General features: G+C 44.0%; 1 protein-coding gene across 1 annotated transcript in view; it reads right to left on the bottom strand.

Moving 5' to 3' along the window:
- Positions 1-17,532, bottom strand: part of AFF3 (AF4/FMR2 family member 3) — a 336,670-nt gene extending 319,138 nt beyond the window's left edge. The window contains exon 1 of the mRNA XM_032200334.1: positions 17,480-17,532. Within this exon, the coding sequence (XP_032056225.1) occupies positions 17,480-17,532 (53 nt within the window). The remainder of the gene's footprint in view (positions 1-17,479) is intronic.
- Between the last annotated feature and the right edge of the window lie 2,506 nt (positions 17,533-20,038).

The raw sequence follows: 20,038 nt of genomic DNA on the forward strand, positions 1-20,038 counted from the left end.
CGTAATAAATATAATTACATTAAGACCTATAACCTTTCCTAAAAGACTTAAAAGACTGTGTGGCTGGGTGCAGAGTTGGGCACTCAGGTCCCAAAGGCAATTCACAGTGCTGCACTGGCTGCCCAAACTCCCCATGCTGAGGATGGTGAGAAGCCAACACCCAACAACAAGGTCCTCAATACCCAGCAGGCTACTCTGGGAGCCAGACCCTGTGCACGCCAAAGGCAAATGTCAAAGAGAACTTGGGTTTTGCTGTGATTAGAGTCCACTGAGAAAGCAGAACTCACAACCTGAGTCCCATCCATGTACTTTCTTGGGCATTTAAGTCAGACAATGAGGGCACAAAGTCTCTTCAAAAATAAAACCAAGGACACCACCAAGCACACTGTTTTGATAACATCCTAGTGGTTAAAACACCAGCATAAGAAAATGGGGAGCCCATGACAAAAATTCCTTCAGTCAACATCATCCCAGAGCTGTATATGTGTGACATTCAGTATGGTCTGTGGGCCGTGTACATCTTGGGCATCTCCAGGCCCTTATGTACCTGGGGTGAGGAGACTGCTTGTCCCCAGGTTGCCTCTGGGCATGTGCGCTAGCAAAACTGGGAAAAGTGCTTTTCTACCAGAAAGCACTGATTGGATTGTGTAGGGTTTCTGCATTAATGATTTCAGTAAGATAATTCTGCCTACACTGTGTGCACAAACCATTACACTGCACCTTCCTTAGAAGCTGTAAAGGCTGAAGTAAGGATCTGCTTTGATGGCACACAACCAGATAAATTAAACTCCTGGCATAAACCTGCAGCACTTGGTTAAACAAAGAAAATCAAGCTGTGGTCTCCAAACAATGCAGAGTTATTTCTGGCTGATGTGGCAGTCATTAGGCATATTAAATAGCAGCTATAATGAAAGGGATTTTTAGTGGTTCAGATAGGCAGCTAGTACCTTAGTACCCCATTCAGCTTCCAGCCTAGGTATGTATGTCTTCAGGCTGCTAACAAGCATCCTTTGTGGATTACGTGCTGTACTTTGACCTTCCAGAGCTTCTTGTATTTTCTTTAGACTGGAGACCTACGATTCTTCTGTGCTCCCTTAATGTGTGCTCCCCATAAGCAATAAAACTATGCCTTTTGCCTTAACTGACTGACTTTCTTAGCAACCACACACCTTAGATCGCAGACTTCAGGTTTAGATGTCTTACTGTCTAAAGTACTTTACAATGAATGATCTACTGACTTTCTATCATCGTTAGAAAATGCAGCCTCAGAGAAGAGTCTGGCTCAGCCCCTCTCCTTGTCAGCCCGTCAGGTGTCCCAGGCAGCAAGAAAAAGGGTGGAAGTGCATACAACAGCTTCCCAAAGCAGCACTCATTTGAAACACTGTCAGTGTCAAATGTACGTTGCACGTGCCCTCAGGAAAGGTTCATCTAGCCCATGATGACAGGCAGCTCTGCGCATGTAGATACAGCCTGGAGGGGCAGAGCCTGAAGTGGAGCTTGACGTGTAGCACCTAACCCTATGAACCTAGGTCTAGGGAAAGCATGGCTTTATTCATGTGATGCTGAGCCCAAAATATAACATCTTGCTTCCTGACAAAAACACAGGATGGACTTAGATGCTGCTCCCTATGAATACAGGCAAACTGCTTACAGACCTACTGCTGCAATGCTCATTGTAAGTGGTGCCAAAAAATATCAGAGCACCACTTCAGGTAAATACAGCCCCAGTGTTAATAATAATACTATTTGTTTTTATCATCACTCTGTGTATTTCTGCAATATCTTTCACTGCATCTGGCCTGTATCAACTGTATGGTAATTGAGTCTTGTCAGTAAAATTATGTAAAATTAATTTTGACACCCTTTCTCTGAAGTGTCTGTTCTGTTCTTCTGTGTCCCCAGAATGAAATGTTTTGATACTAGTGATTTTCTTCAATGAAAACAGCTCCCAAAGCTCTTGTTGCTACCTCTCTATACGCAGTACTGCTGAGTGTGTCATAAACTGGCTCCACCTCATCGTCTGATTTCTGCTTAACAAGTCCTTTTGTGTCCCCCCAACCTTTTTTTTTTTTTTTTTTTTGAAGATCCTTTTTGTATGTCTTGCCACTATTAAGGCCAGTTCTTGTTCACATGAGTAAAAATTCTACTGATACTAATTTTGTGGTGTTCAAGCCATGTATCGCACACTACTACAAAAAGCATCAGGTGTACTCTTTGCCCATTTGGGAAAGATTAATATCACATGTACTGAAGACATGACCAGAACATGTCCCATATTTTGTTGCTTTACTTTTTCTTGATTGCTGAGAGCTGAATCGTTGCAATTAGATCATATTCATGAATGTGTCATGCCTCACTATTTCACTGTGCCAGAGATTCATTAAAGATCTGCTCAATACTCCCTTCCTAATTTATATTTCTTCTCTGAGTTGCTTTGATTTGAGAAATCTCTTTTGCAAAAGGAAAGCCATCCATTGTTTGGACTCCAAACGGAAATGTAGGTGTTTAATTGGTGGATGTGGTTTTCATTATACTCTCTATCTCCACCACAAAACTCTCTTCATAAATTGTGACAAGTCTGTTGGCAGCCTGCTGCATCAGTCTGGAGGTAGCTGACTTGATAAGCATGTCGCCCAGCTGAAGAAAAACATGAATTCCTTCCAACTTTGCTCAGAATTGCTAATTAGCTTAAAGGCAGTGTCCTGCATTGGCACAGAAAACCACAGAGAGAAAGTCTCAGGGAGACTTGCAACTATAATTTGGTAGGGTCTCATAATATCTTAAAGGCTTTCTGGTTTATTGAAATCATGCTAACATCTTTCCTCTGAATGTACTCCTTATTTACACACAAGTGCAATGATTTACAATCCAGCACAGTCCCCAGCTACATTTCTATGCAGCCTATATCATGATGGCAAAGAAGGCTCATTTGCCAGAGAAAGCAAAAAGGGAAATATTTTCATTTTTATAAAATCAGTCATCCTGTCTTACAGGTCTGAAGTCCTTTACCCCTCAAATGAATGCAGAGGTGGGGGTAAAGGAAGCACTGATCTGGTCAGTTGCAGTTCTGCTGCTGCCTTTTCTCAATGGAGCTTGTTCCTTCTCCCATTCAGATTAAAAGGGAAAAAGAAAAAAAAAAAAAAAAAAAGATAAGAAAAGAAAAAAGAAAAAAGGAAAAGCTCCCATCAATAGAAGAAGCATCTCCAACAGGCAATCTGCACGTGGCCACACTGTTTTCCATCACATGGAGATAATTTCTACCAGGCCAGTTGACCTCTAGGGCCCATTTTAGTATCTCCACTGTGGCCTGATGTTCACTGCTTTTGAACATCTTCAGGCATGGGAGGGGAGCACACAATCACAGTGTGGGACTACCATGCTCTGATCCCTCTCCACCTGAGACACCCTGACCTTCACCACCCTCTGGAACATCCTTGTACATTCACAGCTTTTAAGCTACAGCTCTCCTATGAAATTAACGTTTTGATGCTAACTGAATGGATGCCCATACTCTGAGGTGATAAGAGCATTCACCTGAAACATACAAAACTTTTGTGCAAAGAAATCAAATGGTGAATAGATTTGAGCTTGTGAGGATTCGAGATATAATTTTCACAAATGCCTAAGCTATCAGGAAGAGCACCTTTGTAGGTGTGGAGTTGTTTTTTCTCAGGGTGATATCCTGGCTTGAATGGGTATGGGCACACTAAAAAATGATGCTCATGGTTTTAGTCTCCCAGATGTGCCGCCCCTCCGGGACATGCCCTGGAAATTCTGACATGAAAAGCAGAAGTCAACAGTTTCGCCAGGACTCCTAGGTAAGCCAGTCACAGCGGAAGCCTGACATCCAGAAGACCTGGAAAGCGGCCAGTTTGTGCACAGCATGTCCATCCTGTGTGCCTGCATTCAGGTGCATCAGATTTATTATGCATGTGCAGATCACCTGATTTATTGCAATGGTTTATTACCAGGTGCAGCAAGGCCAGCATGTTTAGAGCATGTTGGATTTACTGCACATACACGGGACATCTGTGAGCACACACAATCACCTTTCCTCCTGAGATGTACGAGGAGGAAATACAGCAACCGTACTCAAACTTCTGGATTCACTTTGGTTCTGCACTTCTCTGCATGCAGACAAAGACTTCTGGGGTAACATAAACACAGCTTCTTTAGCATACTCCTAAAGTGTACTGAGAGAAAACTTGTTTGTACTTTCAATCCTCAAGAGGGAACTGTGAGCACATTAAGGGCGAACTAGCAGCATTTCAATAGTGCTAGTCTGTTCCTGTACCACGGAGCAGATACATTAGCACCTAATGAGTTACGATGACTTGAGCTTTAACAGACGACTTTTCTTTCACCAACCAAATTACGGTATAAGCACCACTGAAATTTTATTAGCTGGTTTTTGCATTTGAATATGAGTAAAGGAAATGAAAACACTTGTATTACGTATTTGCTCAAAAAACAGAATTCCATTTTCTTTTAGGCAGAAAAGAAAGTGTGAGAGGTGTGTTTCCAATTCATTTCTGGAAGTGGGAATTAGGGTGCATTTGACTGGTATCCAGGTGTGGGCTCCAAGACACTCTCTGATCTGAAGGAGCAATACTGCAGCCGCACTCCACACTCCATGGTAATACCACAATAGGTATGTTTAATTAGTTCCCACTGGGGCCACACATATTCTGATGATGTGCTGGAGTGCCCTGAAGAATACCCAATAGTTATCACCATTTCAGTAAGCTCAGCCCTGAGGAGTTTCTTCTCTTCCAGCTCATTTTCCAAGAGCTCCCAGCAAGAGAGAGGTTACCAGCATCTCTGCATACAGCCTCAGGGAACTCTCTCACAACCCCGTGACTATCCTTCCCTCCCAGTACCATCCTTCCTTATCCTACCTGGAGGATTATTTCACCCATCCAGGGGCTTTCTGCCTGCAGAACAAAGCCTCATGCCTCCACCACACAAACACCTGGCTTTGCTGCTGCTCCTGCAGCTGAACATGTTATCTTCAACAGCACTTCACAGCAGTTGTCCTGGGTTGTTCTGCAGGTTGCAGCATCATGTACATGGAGGCGGCATTTCTTTGTGGAAGCGGGTAGAGGAAGGGATTGCTCAAACACACTCATTGCCTTTGGCCTTGCATGACCTCAGGCTCCAGCCCTCCCACGGATAACACCACAGCACTGAGATACGCTACCCAACAAGGGAGAGTCCTGCACAACCCATGGCAGGGGGTTGGAACCAGATGGTCTTTGAGATCCCTCCCAACCCAAACCATTCTGTGATTCTTTAGTTTTCACACCCTAAACTGCAATGCATTACTGACATGTTTAGCATACTCATCTACTGAGAGCTCTGTTAAGAGCATTTTTCTGCTGCTACACATATATCAGCTTGCACAATTGGACTTCACAGGAGAGGACCAGCTCCAGCTGGAATGCCGCAGCAAGCAGCCTTTCCTAGGCAGGATGTTTTGACTATGACCCCTTTTTCTTTACAGCTCTTCCCTGGCTCCCTCTTGTCCTCATCACCCAAGGCTCTGTGTGGGCTATCCCCATCATTATGAAAAGTTACTACCAAAAAAAGCTGTCTTTAATCTTCAATTGGTCCAGTAGGGCAATTCACCCTCCGAGTTTTCAACTTGCACCTTCAGGGTATCCTTGTGCTGTCACTCATGCTTGGGAGGAGCCCTCATAAACACGCACAAAATCACTTCATTGTTCTTTTTGAAGTTCTGGTAAGAAAGTTCCGGCTTTTTTCCCCATCTTGCCCACGCTCAAACATCTGGCAGCACTGCCAGGCTGGTAGCTTGCTGTGCCCACTGTTTATTAGGGTTATTCTCTCCATCTTTCCTTCACAATCAGTTTTGCCTATATCCATTATGGTCTTTTGTCTTCCATTTTGTCTGCAAAAATTTTGTCCCACAACCAACTTTGTTCTGTGCCTGTACAGCACCTGGTGCAGCAAATATGTGTCCATAACCAAAGATGCAAAGTCCAATGATGCAATAACAAGGACAGCAACAGGCAGAAGTAATGCATAAATTATCATGGGTAAATGCAGAGCACCTACCATTCTAGTTCGTGAATGAAATACTAGTCATGATGGGAAGATGACCAGTTTCATTTGGGGTAAAGATTTAAGCTGTTATCTCTTTTGGAAACATTCAAAGTGGTTTAACTCACATCATCCATGCTCCAGAATAAACCACATCTTTTATTATTTGGCTATTTTCCTTTTTTTCCTTCCTCTTTTTAACACATATGATAATTTATACTTTTTTTTTTTTTTTTTTTTTTTTTTTTAACTATAGGTTACTTTGCTGCGTGTGAGTGTGTCAGACAACTCATTTTTCTAGTTACTTTGACAAACCTGACATCTTGCAGCTGTTACACATCTTGTTTCAATTACATTTCCAGATAAAAAGAATTCTTAAAGCCCTAAGGCTACAGATGGCTTCCTGGTGAGGGGTTAACTCCAACTTTGGATTAAAGCCATTTTGGGGGTCACTCGTCTCAGGCTGCTCTCTTCAGTCTCCTCTTATGCCCTTTCCTGCTCCCCATTCTCATCTGGCTGTCTCCCTTATTCTAACCTCCATTCCTCTCTGGTCATCAGGAAGAGAAGGTCTGGAGCACCAGCATCCTTCCCTGCCTCCTTCCCACCCCGAGGTGCCTGGAGGAAAGCAGGGTATCTGCCTCTCGAACCTTATCTCTGCACATCATACAGGTGGCTTACGGCAGGGCACAGCTGAAAGAGCACAAATCAGTGGAGTGACAACTCAGACCACCACTAATCCCTAATAAATTCTGCGCTGCCCCACAGACTTGGGAAGCTCTTGACAACTGGTGATGCTCTCAGCATCTGGCAAACCACTTGTGTCTAATTGGGTACCCTGAGATATTTACACTGTGCTTAATGGTTACAGAAGAGATTGATCACCCTATTCTTGGTATCTATCCAAAAAGGGTATATAAAATCCTTTGATCTTGCTAAGGCAGCAAAACATGTCTAACCATCAGTTATGTAAAGGTGGTTGTTATTAATTTGAATACTGCACAGAGAGGAAAGAACAGAAGTACCATATAATGAGATATATTAAGACTACAAAAGAATTAAGTGAAGCCGTTATGTTATGAATCATGATTTTATTGTTTAGCAGTCAACTCTTGATGTAATTCAGATAATAATGAATGGGCTAATTCCTTCCACCTTTATTCAGGCAAAACTTCCATTGACTTCAAAGAGAAAGTTGTCCAAGTCAGGACTACAGACTGCTGCATCTATCCCATTATTTGTAAATGCTTTTTGGAATATAAAACGTTTCTTTATAATGGGCTATCGCCAATAACAGTAACATTTACATAATAGAAACCTCTTACATAAGTGTCTTTTGTGTTCAGAAAAGACATTTTATTCCTATTGCAAACTGCCATATTAAAAGTTCCTCTGCAAACCCTAACATTTATTAACATATGGGAACATACAGGACTTCTCAGTGTACCATTTTGATCAGTTTTCCTTCTGCTCAATATTTTTTAGTTCATTTTACCGTATTTTTTTTTCCTCAGGAGAACATGTTATTTATTGATTATTAGCAAAGATATGTTTTATCATTGCAAATATTTCTCATTTTTATAGAAAACAATGTGCCAAAATGGGAAAATGTGCTGAGCCTTGTTACATTTTAACAGATGCCAGAAGTATTTGAGGAAATGAATGAACAAACATTCCTGCATCACTGTTTCTCTCCCTCTATAGTTCTATTTATAAGTTAATGCCCTATATAAGATGTAAAAATGGTACTTTTAAGTAATTCTTAAAATAATGGCTAAAAACTTGATAAATGTACTTCAGACTAATACCTTGTTTTGATCAGGGCAGGACTTTTCAGGTTTTTGAAAAGAACAGATTATTTTCTCTGATTATAAAGTATGTGCTTCCATCTGGAACTTATTTTGATATTGTGAATCTTAGTGCCTCAGAAAAGCACACAGAACAATGGATGGGCACTACTTGATTGTTTTAAATTGAAATTAATTAATTATGAAACAGCTGCAATAGTCTAAATTACTTATTTCCCCTTTCAGTGAAAATGAATTTACAGGCATTTGCAAAGCATACAAAAATAAAGACAGAGACAAGAAAGTCTGTAAGAAGGGAAGTCATGTAGAATTGTCTATGATCTGTGTTTCAAGAAAGTAAATAATTAATAGCTCCAAGGAAGCATATTAGAGATTGTTCTTTCTATTACACAGTCACACTGAGTGGTAAAATAATGCTTTAAATCTCAACAACAAATATAATACAGGACTCAGTATAGTTTACCTTTCCAGATAATCATTTTTTCAGCTGAAAACAGCAATTTTTTCACATTACAACCAGACTGTGAGTTGAAAGAAGCTCTTCAGTCATTTAGTCAAGACAGATGAGCAATGAGTGTTAGAAAAGCTACCAAGGCATCAAAAGATCTACAGTCAAGGCCATTAAAGACTAGCTAATCTGCTCTAGTTCTAATTCTCCTCTAATGGGTTTCCTTAAATGTGCTTTACATCAGCTGTAATTAGTTCAAGATATTGCTACTTATATACTTCTAAGAACAACAAGAAAAGCTTGCATTTCTACCACGTAGTATGTAATCATGTTCACGCAGCCATGCGCCCAGACTGGTAGGTTCTTGTGCAATGCAAAGCCTTGAAGAGTGTTGTAAAAGACACCTTGCCTGGATCTACAAAAGCCCGTGCAGGTCTGAAAGGAACTGCATTTATCTATAATTTCCTTTCTTGGGGTTATCTCTATGCCACTTTACCTCAGATGTTGCAGAATCATCTGTGCTAAATGGGGAGGAATACATTAATGTACATATATTGGAAACATGTACATTTTTCCTACAAATGTTGTGGTTTCAGAACAGATTTTCATAATCAGGGGCAGTTAAAAAAAAAAAAAAAAAAAAAAAAAAAAATCCAAACCCTAAAACCCTGAAACTTTGTCACTTTTAAGACAGAACATGACCAGTTTCTAAAGGGATTCACTCCTTCTTAAAAAAGGGTTCTTTGATCTGAGGCAGCAGCACTCAGACTCAATGACCAAGAAAAAATGTAGGCTCCTGTGGTCCTTTTGGACTGATCTACTCAGTGAAAAGGGGTAGAGATCCATAAGCTAGCTGCAAAACACATTGGTATATCCAAATACACAAGGCAACATGTTGATGCTAATTCAGATCAGTTGGGATCATGGTGGTTTTCTTGCAGGGAGCCTAAATAAATGGACTAACACACAATCACCTTTTGTACTAAGAAATTCCTGACAGCCTTCAAGCCTAACCACAAACAAAGCACATTGTAACATTAATTTACTCTTTAAACTGGTGACATTTAGTTAACTCAAGGTCATCATCCTCCAGAAAATGCTATACTCTCCTTGCCAAACAAAAATGAAGAAAAGCACACTTAGCTTTTATTGTTACTTTGTCCTTTAAAAACAGTTGATGACATGACAGGTTCCCTCGCTGACTGCTTCAGAAACAAAAAAATGTAAAACTGTTCCTTCTATTGGAAGAATACCAATATAATTCTTTTCTCCAAAGTATCTCTGACAGCAGAATTCATTCATTCTTTTCTGGACTGAGGTTCAACTGTCTACTGCACTTGCTGTTCTAAGACAAAAGACCAAAAAAAAAATTCAAATTATGTCACGCCTTCCTGTAATCTAAAGATCTGAACCCTTGTGGTCAATCAGAAGTGGTCAATGGCATAGACAAAAATCAGCCTTCTCTTTGTGCATTGCTATGAGGTATGCACTGTCTGGCAATGACTGAGCAGAATTTAAATCCTCATTGAAAAGGTTTAGGATATCTGCCTATGCTCATGCATCAGTACAGGCTCCCCAAAACCTTTACAGTGATCAAAGCAAGGAAGGCAAGGATAGAAACTGGGAGATGAATGGTAGGAGACAGTGCTGCCGAGATGACTTCTAAGTCCGAATGCTGGAAATGCATACTTCACCAATGTTTTTCCTTCCTCATCTATCTGTCTGTCATATCTGCATTTTTCATACCACCATAAGGTCATCGTTCCCTGGCAGCTAGACTGTACCATCATAGCAATGCATGGAGTAAGAAGGCCACCAGTTCCTCCCCAGTGGATTTAGAGAGTGATACATGCAATAAGAATTGATCACAGCTCAAAGCAATCAAAACATATGCAGTGTAAGAAGATACTGCCCTTCATCCTCTATTTGTCCAGTCCTGCCATTCAGTCAAACTAGGCTGAGCCACAAAGGACTCTTTCTTTGGGCCGAAACATGTGAAAACAACCACACGGAAAGACTGGATTACATTAAGAAGTTGTGTGTCTTTGTCCGATACAACCCTCTTGTTTTTAGTTTTAAATACTTACAGTTGTGGATCATCGTTATTGAGAAACAAAGCACGGCAACAAAAAGCTTCTTAGCGGAGATTTCTGGTCCCTCCTGCATAATTGTAAATGTTTCCTGTCTGCTGAGACCACCACTGCTGCATTGAAACTAATTTATTTTTTTAAAAATACATAAAGTGTCTCTGAGGATAGGTTTAAATTGCATTCCTACTGTCACATTTCCCAGGATGCATCCGTACTCAGGTCCTTGGTACATGCATGCAGGTTAAAATCTTCCTAACAAAATAAAATGCAGTCAACTTAAGTCACTAACTGTTTGTTTAAGATATTGGTAAAGCTGAGATATCAAGCTGTAGGGGAGGAACTTAAATATCTGTCTCATGTATTTTTACCTCTGGAAAGACATAGAAAATGTTTAGCACAGAATGTTAGTAATTGCCATCGTGTTCATATAACTGCTGTTACAGTTCATTCACACTTTCTCCTAAACAAGAATTCATTGCTACCCACAAATTATTCAGAGATTATATAGATTATTACCCAAGTATTCAACTACAAGTGTCCATTTTTGCTCTCTTGAGGCCTTAGGCAGCCACAGCAAGCATAATCAGTGTCCTAACATTGATTTTAACAGACAGAAGATCAGTTAGTAGCCCCGGTGGTGATGTTGCAAAAATTGTTTTCCATATACAGCTGATTCGCTCACTTTTTTCAAACATTTAATGGAACAGTGCTTTCCAGTCACCCCAAGATATTTGCAGAGAGTGCCCAGTTTCTGAATAAACATGCAACTTTCCACTAGAACACAGTGGAAAGTTTCAAAAGCCAACAAAAAATGTTGTCTAGATGGTCAGATAAACCACCTCCAACACACAGCAAACTGGGAGTTGACCTCTTTGTCTTTTTGGGTTGGATTCGCAGCTGGACCACCTCCACGGGACAGTGCCAGGGTGGCAGGAACAGCAAGGCTCATGGTGGGTTTGGCCAGCGTGGTGACCTGTGGATTTTAAGGGAGATGTCACCTAGGGAATCCAGCCCTGGGCAGTGGCTCTGAAACAGCAATTCCCATAAACCAGCAGGGCAGAGTTTTCAAAGAGCTAGTTTTGTTCAAAATCCAGGAAGCTTGCAGCTTTCCCTTTTCCTACTTTGAGATTTTCACAAAAAGGACCCTTCTGGTTTTCAACTGGAATTAGCCTTACAGCTAAACAGCCCATACACAAAGAAATTGTCTTTGGGTTTCATAGAAAATGTTATATTTTCGAAATCTCATTCTGTGAGGATGTCACTTCAAAGTTGCAATTTGTCGACTGTTAGATGGGACACTCATCTCATGAAGAATTTAACCTCCCTGTTTTCTAGCTGTATGTAATATTATTTTTTCTTAATTTCTATTGATTTTATTTTATTACACCTATTGTTTAGAAAGTTATAACCAGACTTCTAGGTATCTCTGAACACATGCTGTGAATTAATTGCTGGAATACTTTTTATCCATGTTTTGTTGTCTCCTAGTCATAAATATGATGCAAGTGGATTAATTTGTTATATGAGGTTAAAAGCCTTGCAATTAAGCTGTTGGTTTTTCTAATGACTGCACTGTGAAGTTGAGTATGATGTTGTTCCTAATACATCCATGTATTAGGAACATGAAATGTGAAAGATGTGCCCATAGCCTATAATCTGTGTCTATTTTTTTCCTTAATAGCCCATATATCTCTTCCACTAGTTTTAAGAAACCTGGTGTTTTCCGCAGAATATTCACACAGAATGTGAAATGCCACATGCACTTCATGCCTCCTCTTGAATCCCCTCCAATAACCTAGGGAGGTTTCTGCCTTGGCTTCTCATGGAAAACACACCCAGAGCAACACAAATCTGCAAGTCCAAGTGTCGGAGCTGTTATCCTCCTGCCTCAAACAGTTGGGCCTAGGCACTCAAACACTCCTCAGTGGAGAGATACAAAAACACATTTCCTGTCTAACTGATGTATCAAAATTTCATTTATCAGACAAAAACAAAGTATAGGGATAAATATATATATACATATGTTCTAAGAAAGGTGACTGAGCATACTGCAAATCAGATATGATGGGCCAGATACTTATCTGATATAAAACAGCAAAGGGGACTTGGTAGAGCTCTGTAGACTTAAAACAGATGAAGATGTGGTACATCACATCCAGAAAATGAGCACTCACATGGCCCTACAGATGTATTCTTAAAATAATATTATTCAGCTGATACTTATAAAGTATTATGGCCACGAAAAAGCTCACTTCTTATGATTTATACTTATTATGTTTAGCACATACAATTTGTTCAGTGCTGCAAGGAAGAAAAAAAAAAAAAAAAAAAAAAAAAAACTTGAACAATGGAAGCAATTCCTGACCCAAAGGACTTACAGCCTAAAAAACAGGCATTGGGAAGAAAGAACATGCTGTGAAATCGAAGGAAGGGAACAGTCTATAGTTATTACTCTTGTTATTGTTTGCTCACAACTTATAATCATCACAGAGAGAGCAAATTTTTAGCTGGGTTCTCAGTGAGGGGAAGGTGGTAACCATGAGTTGACACGGGGAGGAAGACAGAAGGGAAAACACCACAGCGACAGAAATGAGACAAATAGGATTTCAAGTGTCACCAAGGCTAGATAGAGGCCAAGAGCTAAAAGAAAAGAAATAAGGGACAAAGTCCAAGACATAGGCTGGAATAGAGCTGTAAAGGAGATGGGAGATAAAAGGAGGTACTTAATTATTTTTTTTATTTTTTTGTGAGAGGGACAAAATTGCTGTATATTGTCTGTATAAGGTTAGGCCAGCCCAGCATCTTACCCTACTGAGAGAATGGCTTGAGTGACTCCCACCTCCACCCCCAAAACAGCTACTTGTTATTATCTGAAAATAAACATCTAGATATTCTACTTTGACTGAAGAAGCATTTGTAGAATTAGCTTTCTAAAATCATCCCCAGTAAACACTGTGCTACCTGAAAAAAAAAAAAAAAGAGGAAAATTAAAAAAATCTTGACTTACACAAATATAAAATGTAGTTACTAAAAGCTAGACAACCTGGGATCAAGAAGTTACAAAAGGTTCATTTATAAGACTGCTGGATGTCTAGCCATTTTTTGTTAATAGCAACTTCCAAACAAAACTTTCATTGACTTCAAATGGAGCAGGAACAGACCCAAAGATAGCAAATGAACTAGTAATTCAATACAAGGTCTGTAAAACACACTGGGCCACCTTACACCGTGGCATTTGATATTGATCTCAGCTTGGAAGCTACACAACTATACATTTTTACATGACTACCCAACCTCTACAAAACTGATGCTATCTCAAAATATCCAGAAGTATCAGATGAGTACCAAATAAACTGTTTATATACTTGGCTTCTTTCACCTAAACAAACACTGTTTTGTTTGTGGCTAACAAACGTATCAAAAATTGTCTCAAAATTATTTTCTTGTTTGACACAACACTGTAAGTAATTTAGTAAATATGTAAATTGGTTTTAATGAATGCGAAAAACTTTAACCTATGCATTTATCTTTCACAGGCACGTGAGGAGACCCTTCACTAAATGGCCTTCCCTCGAGCTAGTTCTGCACCTAAACCTAGATGCACAGTTAAGGAGCTGGCTGAATTTCGATTGGGATTTGTTAAATAAGGCAAATAACAACATGAATGTCTGTAATGCAGAACTAGTCCTGGCACTCCAATTAAGTCCTTTGGTCTGCTCATTTGCTTCTTTCTGTCATGTATAATATGCTTTCTGCTGTACAAAAGGAATATATAACACCACTAATGGAGATTTTCCATCTCTTTTCTCTGGCGTAAACAAATACTAGATGATAAGGCACTGGAGAATCCACCTCCTTAAGTCTGGACAAATCAAACTACACACACTGGAGTCAAATAAAAACATGCAGAAAGAAAAACAGGAGATGGGGCTGTGCTTCAAAGTCATTAGCGCCATGTGTTTGGGACAAACTTGTTAGTCAGCAGTTATGAAGCCTTCAGTGAAGTTGGGCTGATCATCCCTAAACGTTCCAGAAAAAAACTTACCAAATGGGCATGAGTTTTGTTTACACCACAGATTTTTATGTTCTGTTAAATTTTCTATTTGAGTTTGTACTCAGCTTTCACTATTTGAATTATAGTAGTTTTCTGGGAAGCAGAAGTGTTGTTGGCATCAACACAACCTGGAAAAAGTACTCTTTAGTAGAAAAGGACTTACAATATTCTCCCATTTCACTTTACTAGTTCAATACTATGTTATAGCCACAACACAATACATTACTACATTTTTGATGCTACAGCAGAGTAAAAGAAATAACAACACATATTAATTGGAGAGCAAATTCATTAACAGTACAAAAGTAACAATCAATGAGGATTGATTAGCATGCTACTGTTCATCTGGAAATCCCTTTCCATACTCTTTTGATTTTCCAAGAACATACCAAATAAAGAAAAGAAGCACTTTAGAACAGCATGTTAATATTTAATTACTGCACTCTTAAGGAAAACATTTGCCAAATATTGCCAAAAGTGGAATTTCAGTCATAAGTTAAGTGCGCAAAATGTCGTTATTACCAACATTCAAAAAAAATAAAGGACAACATTCAATCTTGCTGACGAGAAAATTAAGTCTCTTAAGTGTTGCTCTTTGCCATGAAGCACTCGCTTGTTATCTGTGTGGTATATTTTATTTTCCTTTTTGGTAACAATCGCTCTCATTTGAAGGCACCCTGCCTGCAATCAGAGACCAGCCCAGCATCCTTTGCACAGATGCTGCAGCACCTAGGTACCTTTACTAGCACCTTTGTAAGTTTGCATTGCGTTGTGTTGTGTGTTTTCTTATTATATTTTTTTTAAAATACCAATTGTATAACTTTCAAAACAATGATTCAGAAGCATTTGCCAAAGCAAGTGCTTCAGGACAGGCCTCCAGCCCATGATCTTGGGTACTCCAAGTCAAGGCCATTGAGCAAACCATGGGGCCCCAAAACAATGCTGACATGAACCCCCTATAAGCCCCTGCTCCACGGAGGAGCTCTGGTTGAAGCATCCGACCTCCTTGCTCCAGACATGGGGATTGAAGCTGTGCACAGGGGTGAGAGCTTGGCAAGGAACACAGGCCTGCTACTACACGCTGGCTTTTAATGTGCTCTTTGAAGCCCTTCTCTTGAACCTATCTTCTAAACAGCAACAGCAGAGGAAAAAAAAATCTATGAAACCACAAGATCACTTTTAACACCAATAGAGACATTTTTAAGCATGTAATTTAGCTGGCGAGCAGTTGATGTCTCTTTGGACTTGTACCTCATTTTTATGCTTACGGTGGTCATTTCAAAGTGGCTCCACAATAGTCAGAAGGTGTACTAAAAAGGTTGTGAAAAGCAGCAATTGCTAGACACAGTCAAAAGCCCCGGCTTTCCAGAGTTACATTGTTAGCTTTTCAAATTCAATATTTACTTCAACAGCTAGGTTACAGAACAGACTAATGAACATCACACTTTTACTGCAAAAAAAAGCAAATTGCTCCAAAGTTTGCCTTCATTCACCGAGAAAGGGAAAAGCATTTGAATGCATGAAAGTATTATTTCCCCTATTCTTGTTTAATAGAAAAAAAAAAAAAAAAGAGAGAGAGAGAGAGGAATTTAATAGTAAAACTGTGTGTATGGACTAAAGACTTAAAACCAGACCAGAGAGAAATGCTATAGTTTGGGTAGAAACCGAATATTGGTATTTATAATTGAAACGAGGACATAACCTTAACTTGTGTCACGGGCAGAAGCACTGTAATTAAAAACTTTTATGGCGTAGTAACTAATTTTGCATTATACTTGCTCTTTAAAGTTCCCCCAGCAGTATAAAAGTTTTATGGGGCTGGATGCTCTCAACGTACGCGTTTTCGAGGCACTGCCATCACGCAGCACGAGCTGTCCCCATCCTCCCGAGGTCTCTTTTGCAAGGAGCAGAGCTCACCCGTGGGACCCTCGGGGCTGATTGTGTTACACCTGCCACCGCAGGGATAAGCGGGCGCTGCACCCTCCAGACGGGTGACACGGATCCCACAACACGTTGAAGTTGAGAGATAGAGGGACAGGGATGCGTGCCGCTGAGTTCGGGCGAAACTCATCTCCTCTCCCCAAAGCAGGCAGCCAGCAGGCTGCATGCGAGCTGCAGTCGCCTCCTCCCCGGCCCCAACCGTGCCCAAAAGCAGCCCCGTCCCGACGGGGCGAGCCGTGCCGAGCCGTGCCGAGCCTCCCGCAGCAAACTCCGGGACTTGGCAGCGGCAGCGCCTCGGGGAGGTGATGCGGGAGGTGGGGGGGGGGGGTTGACGGGGTTTGTGGGGTTGGGGAGGGGAAGGTGAGGGGTGGAGGGGGAGGGCAGCGCTTCCCACCTCGAGCCGCTAATGCCATTTCTCGAAATTGGCTCCCCTCCTCCCCGGCAGCCCCGCACCCGCCGCCGGGGCGGGCAGGGCCGTGGGGGGGTGCAGGGGGAGGTCAAGGGCATGGGGAGGGGAGGTTGAGGGGGGGAGAGGGGCAGGAGAAAAAGGAGGGGGGACGTGAAGGCAGCGGGAGGGGGCGAAAGGGGCGTGCGGGGGGAACGGGGCTGAGCTCCGGGAGCGCGGCCCCCGGGGTGCCCGTGGCGGGGGAGCACCGGGAATTAGCGGGAGGGGGGTGCAGGGGCCCCCGCAGCCCAGCACCGGGTTCACCTCCCGGACACTCCCCCCGGCAGCCAGGGGAGGGGGCGTCAGCCCTCTGCCCCCCTCGGGGGAACAAGTGGCGGTGGGGGGCACCTCCCGGGGTGCTGCACCCCCTAGGGCAGAGGCACCGCACCCCCTCACCGCACCCCCCCCATTCCTGCCCCCTCCCAGCGCATCGCACCCCTCCCGCTACGCGCACGCCCTCCCACCCCAAATCATCGCAGCCCCCAATTACCGCACAGCCCCCGCTTGCAGCACCCCCTCCACCCACCGCAACCCCCCCCCCCCCCCAGCCCCCTTGGCTCTTAAGCTCTCCCCCTTTTCACCCCCTTTTCTCTCTCCACCCCCCCCAGCCACCCCATACCCACACTCTGCACTCACCACAGAGAGTCCAGGTCCCACTCCTGGAGCAGAGCTAAGTCGAAGCTGTCCATGGTGAGCGATGTCAGCGCCGCCGCGCTGCGACCACCCGGCGTCCGGGGCGCATCTTCGACCGCACCGCGGGCAGGGCGAGGGGGCGCGGAGCACCCCGGCGGGGGACACCCCCCTCCTTTTCCCCCTTTTCCCCTCCTCGCCACCACCAGAAAACGGAGTGGGGGTGAGGGGGGGGAGGGGGGGGGGAGGAGGGGGAAATTAAAAATAAAATAAAATAAAATAAAAATAATAATAAAAAATAAATAAATAAAAAAAGAAGAAACCCGCGGCGCACCGCTCGTTTGCAAGCGGCTCGGCTCGGCTCGGCTCCGCTCCCGCCCCGCTCTCCCCCCCCCCCACCCCCCCGAGCCTCCTCCCCTCCCTCCTGCGCGCCGGGAGCGCGGCCGAGGCGGCGCCCGCCCCGCGCAAGCTGCGCCCGCGCAGCACCCGCGCAGCGCCCGCCCGGTACTGGGGGGGGGGACGGACATGGGGGGGACGCGGGGGGGAGGGCACAGCCGGCGGCATTTGGGGAAGGGGGGGGAAAGGGGGAGCCGGTGGCAACTTGCACCCCAAAATGTTCCACCCGCAGAAGTTGCGATCGGGGTTGTTTGGGGGATTTTGGGGTGTTATTGTGTTGTTTTTTTTTTTTAATAAGTCCGCTCTGGTGTCCCCCACGTGTGATCCCAATCCCATGCGTGATCCCGGTCCCACTCGTGATCCCAGCCCCACGCGCACCACCAATGCACCCATGGAAATTGGGGTGGCTGTATCGTGGCCATGGGGCCTCGTCCCACGTGCACTTCCAGCCACAGCCCTAGGTGCCCACGCAGGCCCTTGTTGCCCGTGGGGCATTTCAGCCATGATCTGGGGTTGGGTTAATGCGCTTTTTGCATCCTCCTTGGACGTGAGATAAGCTACACCTGTGCAAATCCCACACTGATTCCTCCTTAGACCTGTACGAACCATACCACCTACAGGCTCCATCTACATGAAAGTCTGCATCGATCTGCACGGCAGGTTAGAGACCCGGGTGCACGCACATCCTTCAAACACGAGGGTTGTCTGGTTAGAAATGGAGGGGCCAGCGGTTGGTGCCTGCCACCCAACGAGAGCAAAAACCCAAAAAACTCAGTCTGTGCGCCCAGCCTGAGCGCAGCACTGCCTGTGGGATCTGACCGGCTGGTTAGGGCAGGCTGTCCCATCTGTAGCTGCTGCCTCACATCAGGGGAGGGTAATGCGTGTTACTTTCCAGAAAATCATGCTTTTTAGCTAAGCAGCGAGCGACAAGCTGCCAGAGAAGTGCCATGTCATCACAGAAGGGAGAAACAATGTGCAAAGCCCGCAGTGGCAGGAGGGGGCTGTTGGTGTGATGGTGCTAGCGCGAATATCCGCGGGGCCATCCTGTTCTGGGAGATCCCTGCTCTCGGAGAGCAAGCCAAGCCAGCTGGAGGCTGAAGGTGGTGCCCTGGCACGCGTGGAGCCCTGCCAGCCCCATTTCTACAGCCTTCTGGGCCGGTTTTGGGGCTGTGGGGCTATATATTATTCATTCCCGAGTTAGCCAGGTTTCATTTCGTGTTGGTCACCCTGCACCAGCTGCAGGCGCAGCTCGGGCTGCCGTGTAGACACGCTCCAAGGGAAAGGTTTGAAAACCCGTACGTCCGTACAGCAGGCTCTCGACAAGCCCTCTGAAAATCCCGAGCCACTCCAGAGCTGCTTCTGTGCCTCTGCACAGCCAAGGTGGTGCTGCCTCCTACTGCCAGAAGTCCCCAGACCCTGTGGAAGTGGCACATCTTCAGCCTCAGGGACCCGCGGGAGCTGGCTCCTGCCTGCTCTGGCTGCTCACCTTCCCGGTGGGGTGGAGAAGGATGTGGGCAGGGACAGCAGGGCTTGAGACACCCCCCCTGCCTAACTGCGTCAAGATGAGGATGAAAAGGCAGAAAAGCAGGCCAGCTCAGAGGCCACGCTTGGTCCAGCATTAGTAAAACCACCTGAAAAGAGCCTTTTCTGGGACAATGGTTAGTGCGGCTGAAGACAGCCTGAAAACCAGGTAAAAACTCTCAGCACAGACATTACTTATGAGCGAAGGAGTGAGGGCGGCATATTTATGCTGACCTTTTAAAGCCACGGCCCGTGCTGCACCACTCTCCGTGCTTCGAGTGAGATTGTGCAACTGGCATCGCAGCACGGACCCGATTCTCCCACGGAACCCCAGCTTGCACAGTGATTTGCAGCAGTGCTTAAATCACCCTCCAAGTGGAATTTAGGGCAGGGGAGGCTTGGGCTGTCTCTGCGGCCTAAATCACTGGAGGTAGACCCTCTTTACATCAGCGGTGGAGCTGACCGTAGGCCACTCTGAGAAGTGCGAGACGTGCTGTGGTGCTAACAGGTGGCAGCGCACAAGCCCGGTGGAAAGTTGGAAGTGAAATTCTGTAGCCTAAATGCATCACCCAAACCAAGATCAATAGAAAAAAAGTAAACAAACAGCGTGAGCCGCACTGAGTGAATTAAATTTCAGGCGGTAATATA

This window comes from Aythya fuligula, chromosome 1, assembly GCF_009819795.1.
Source record: "Aythya fuligula isolate bAytFul2 chromosome 1, bAytFul2.pri, whole genome shotgun sequence".
Taxonomy (NCBI): domain Eukaryota; kingdom Metazoa; phylum Chordata; class Aves; order Anseriformes; family Anatidae; genus Aythya; species Aythya fuligula.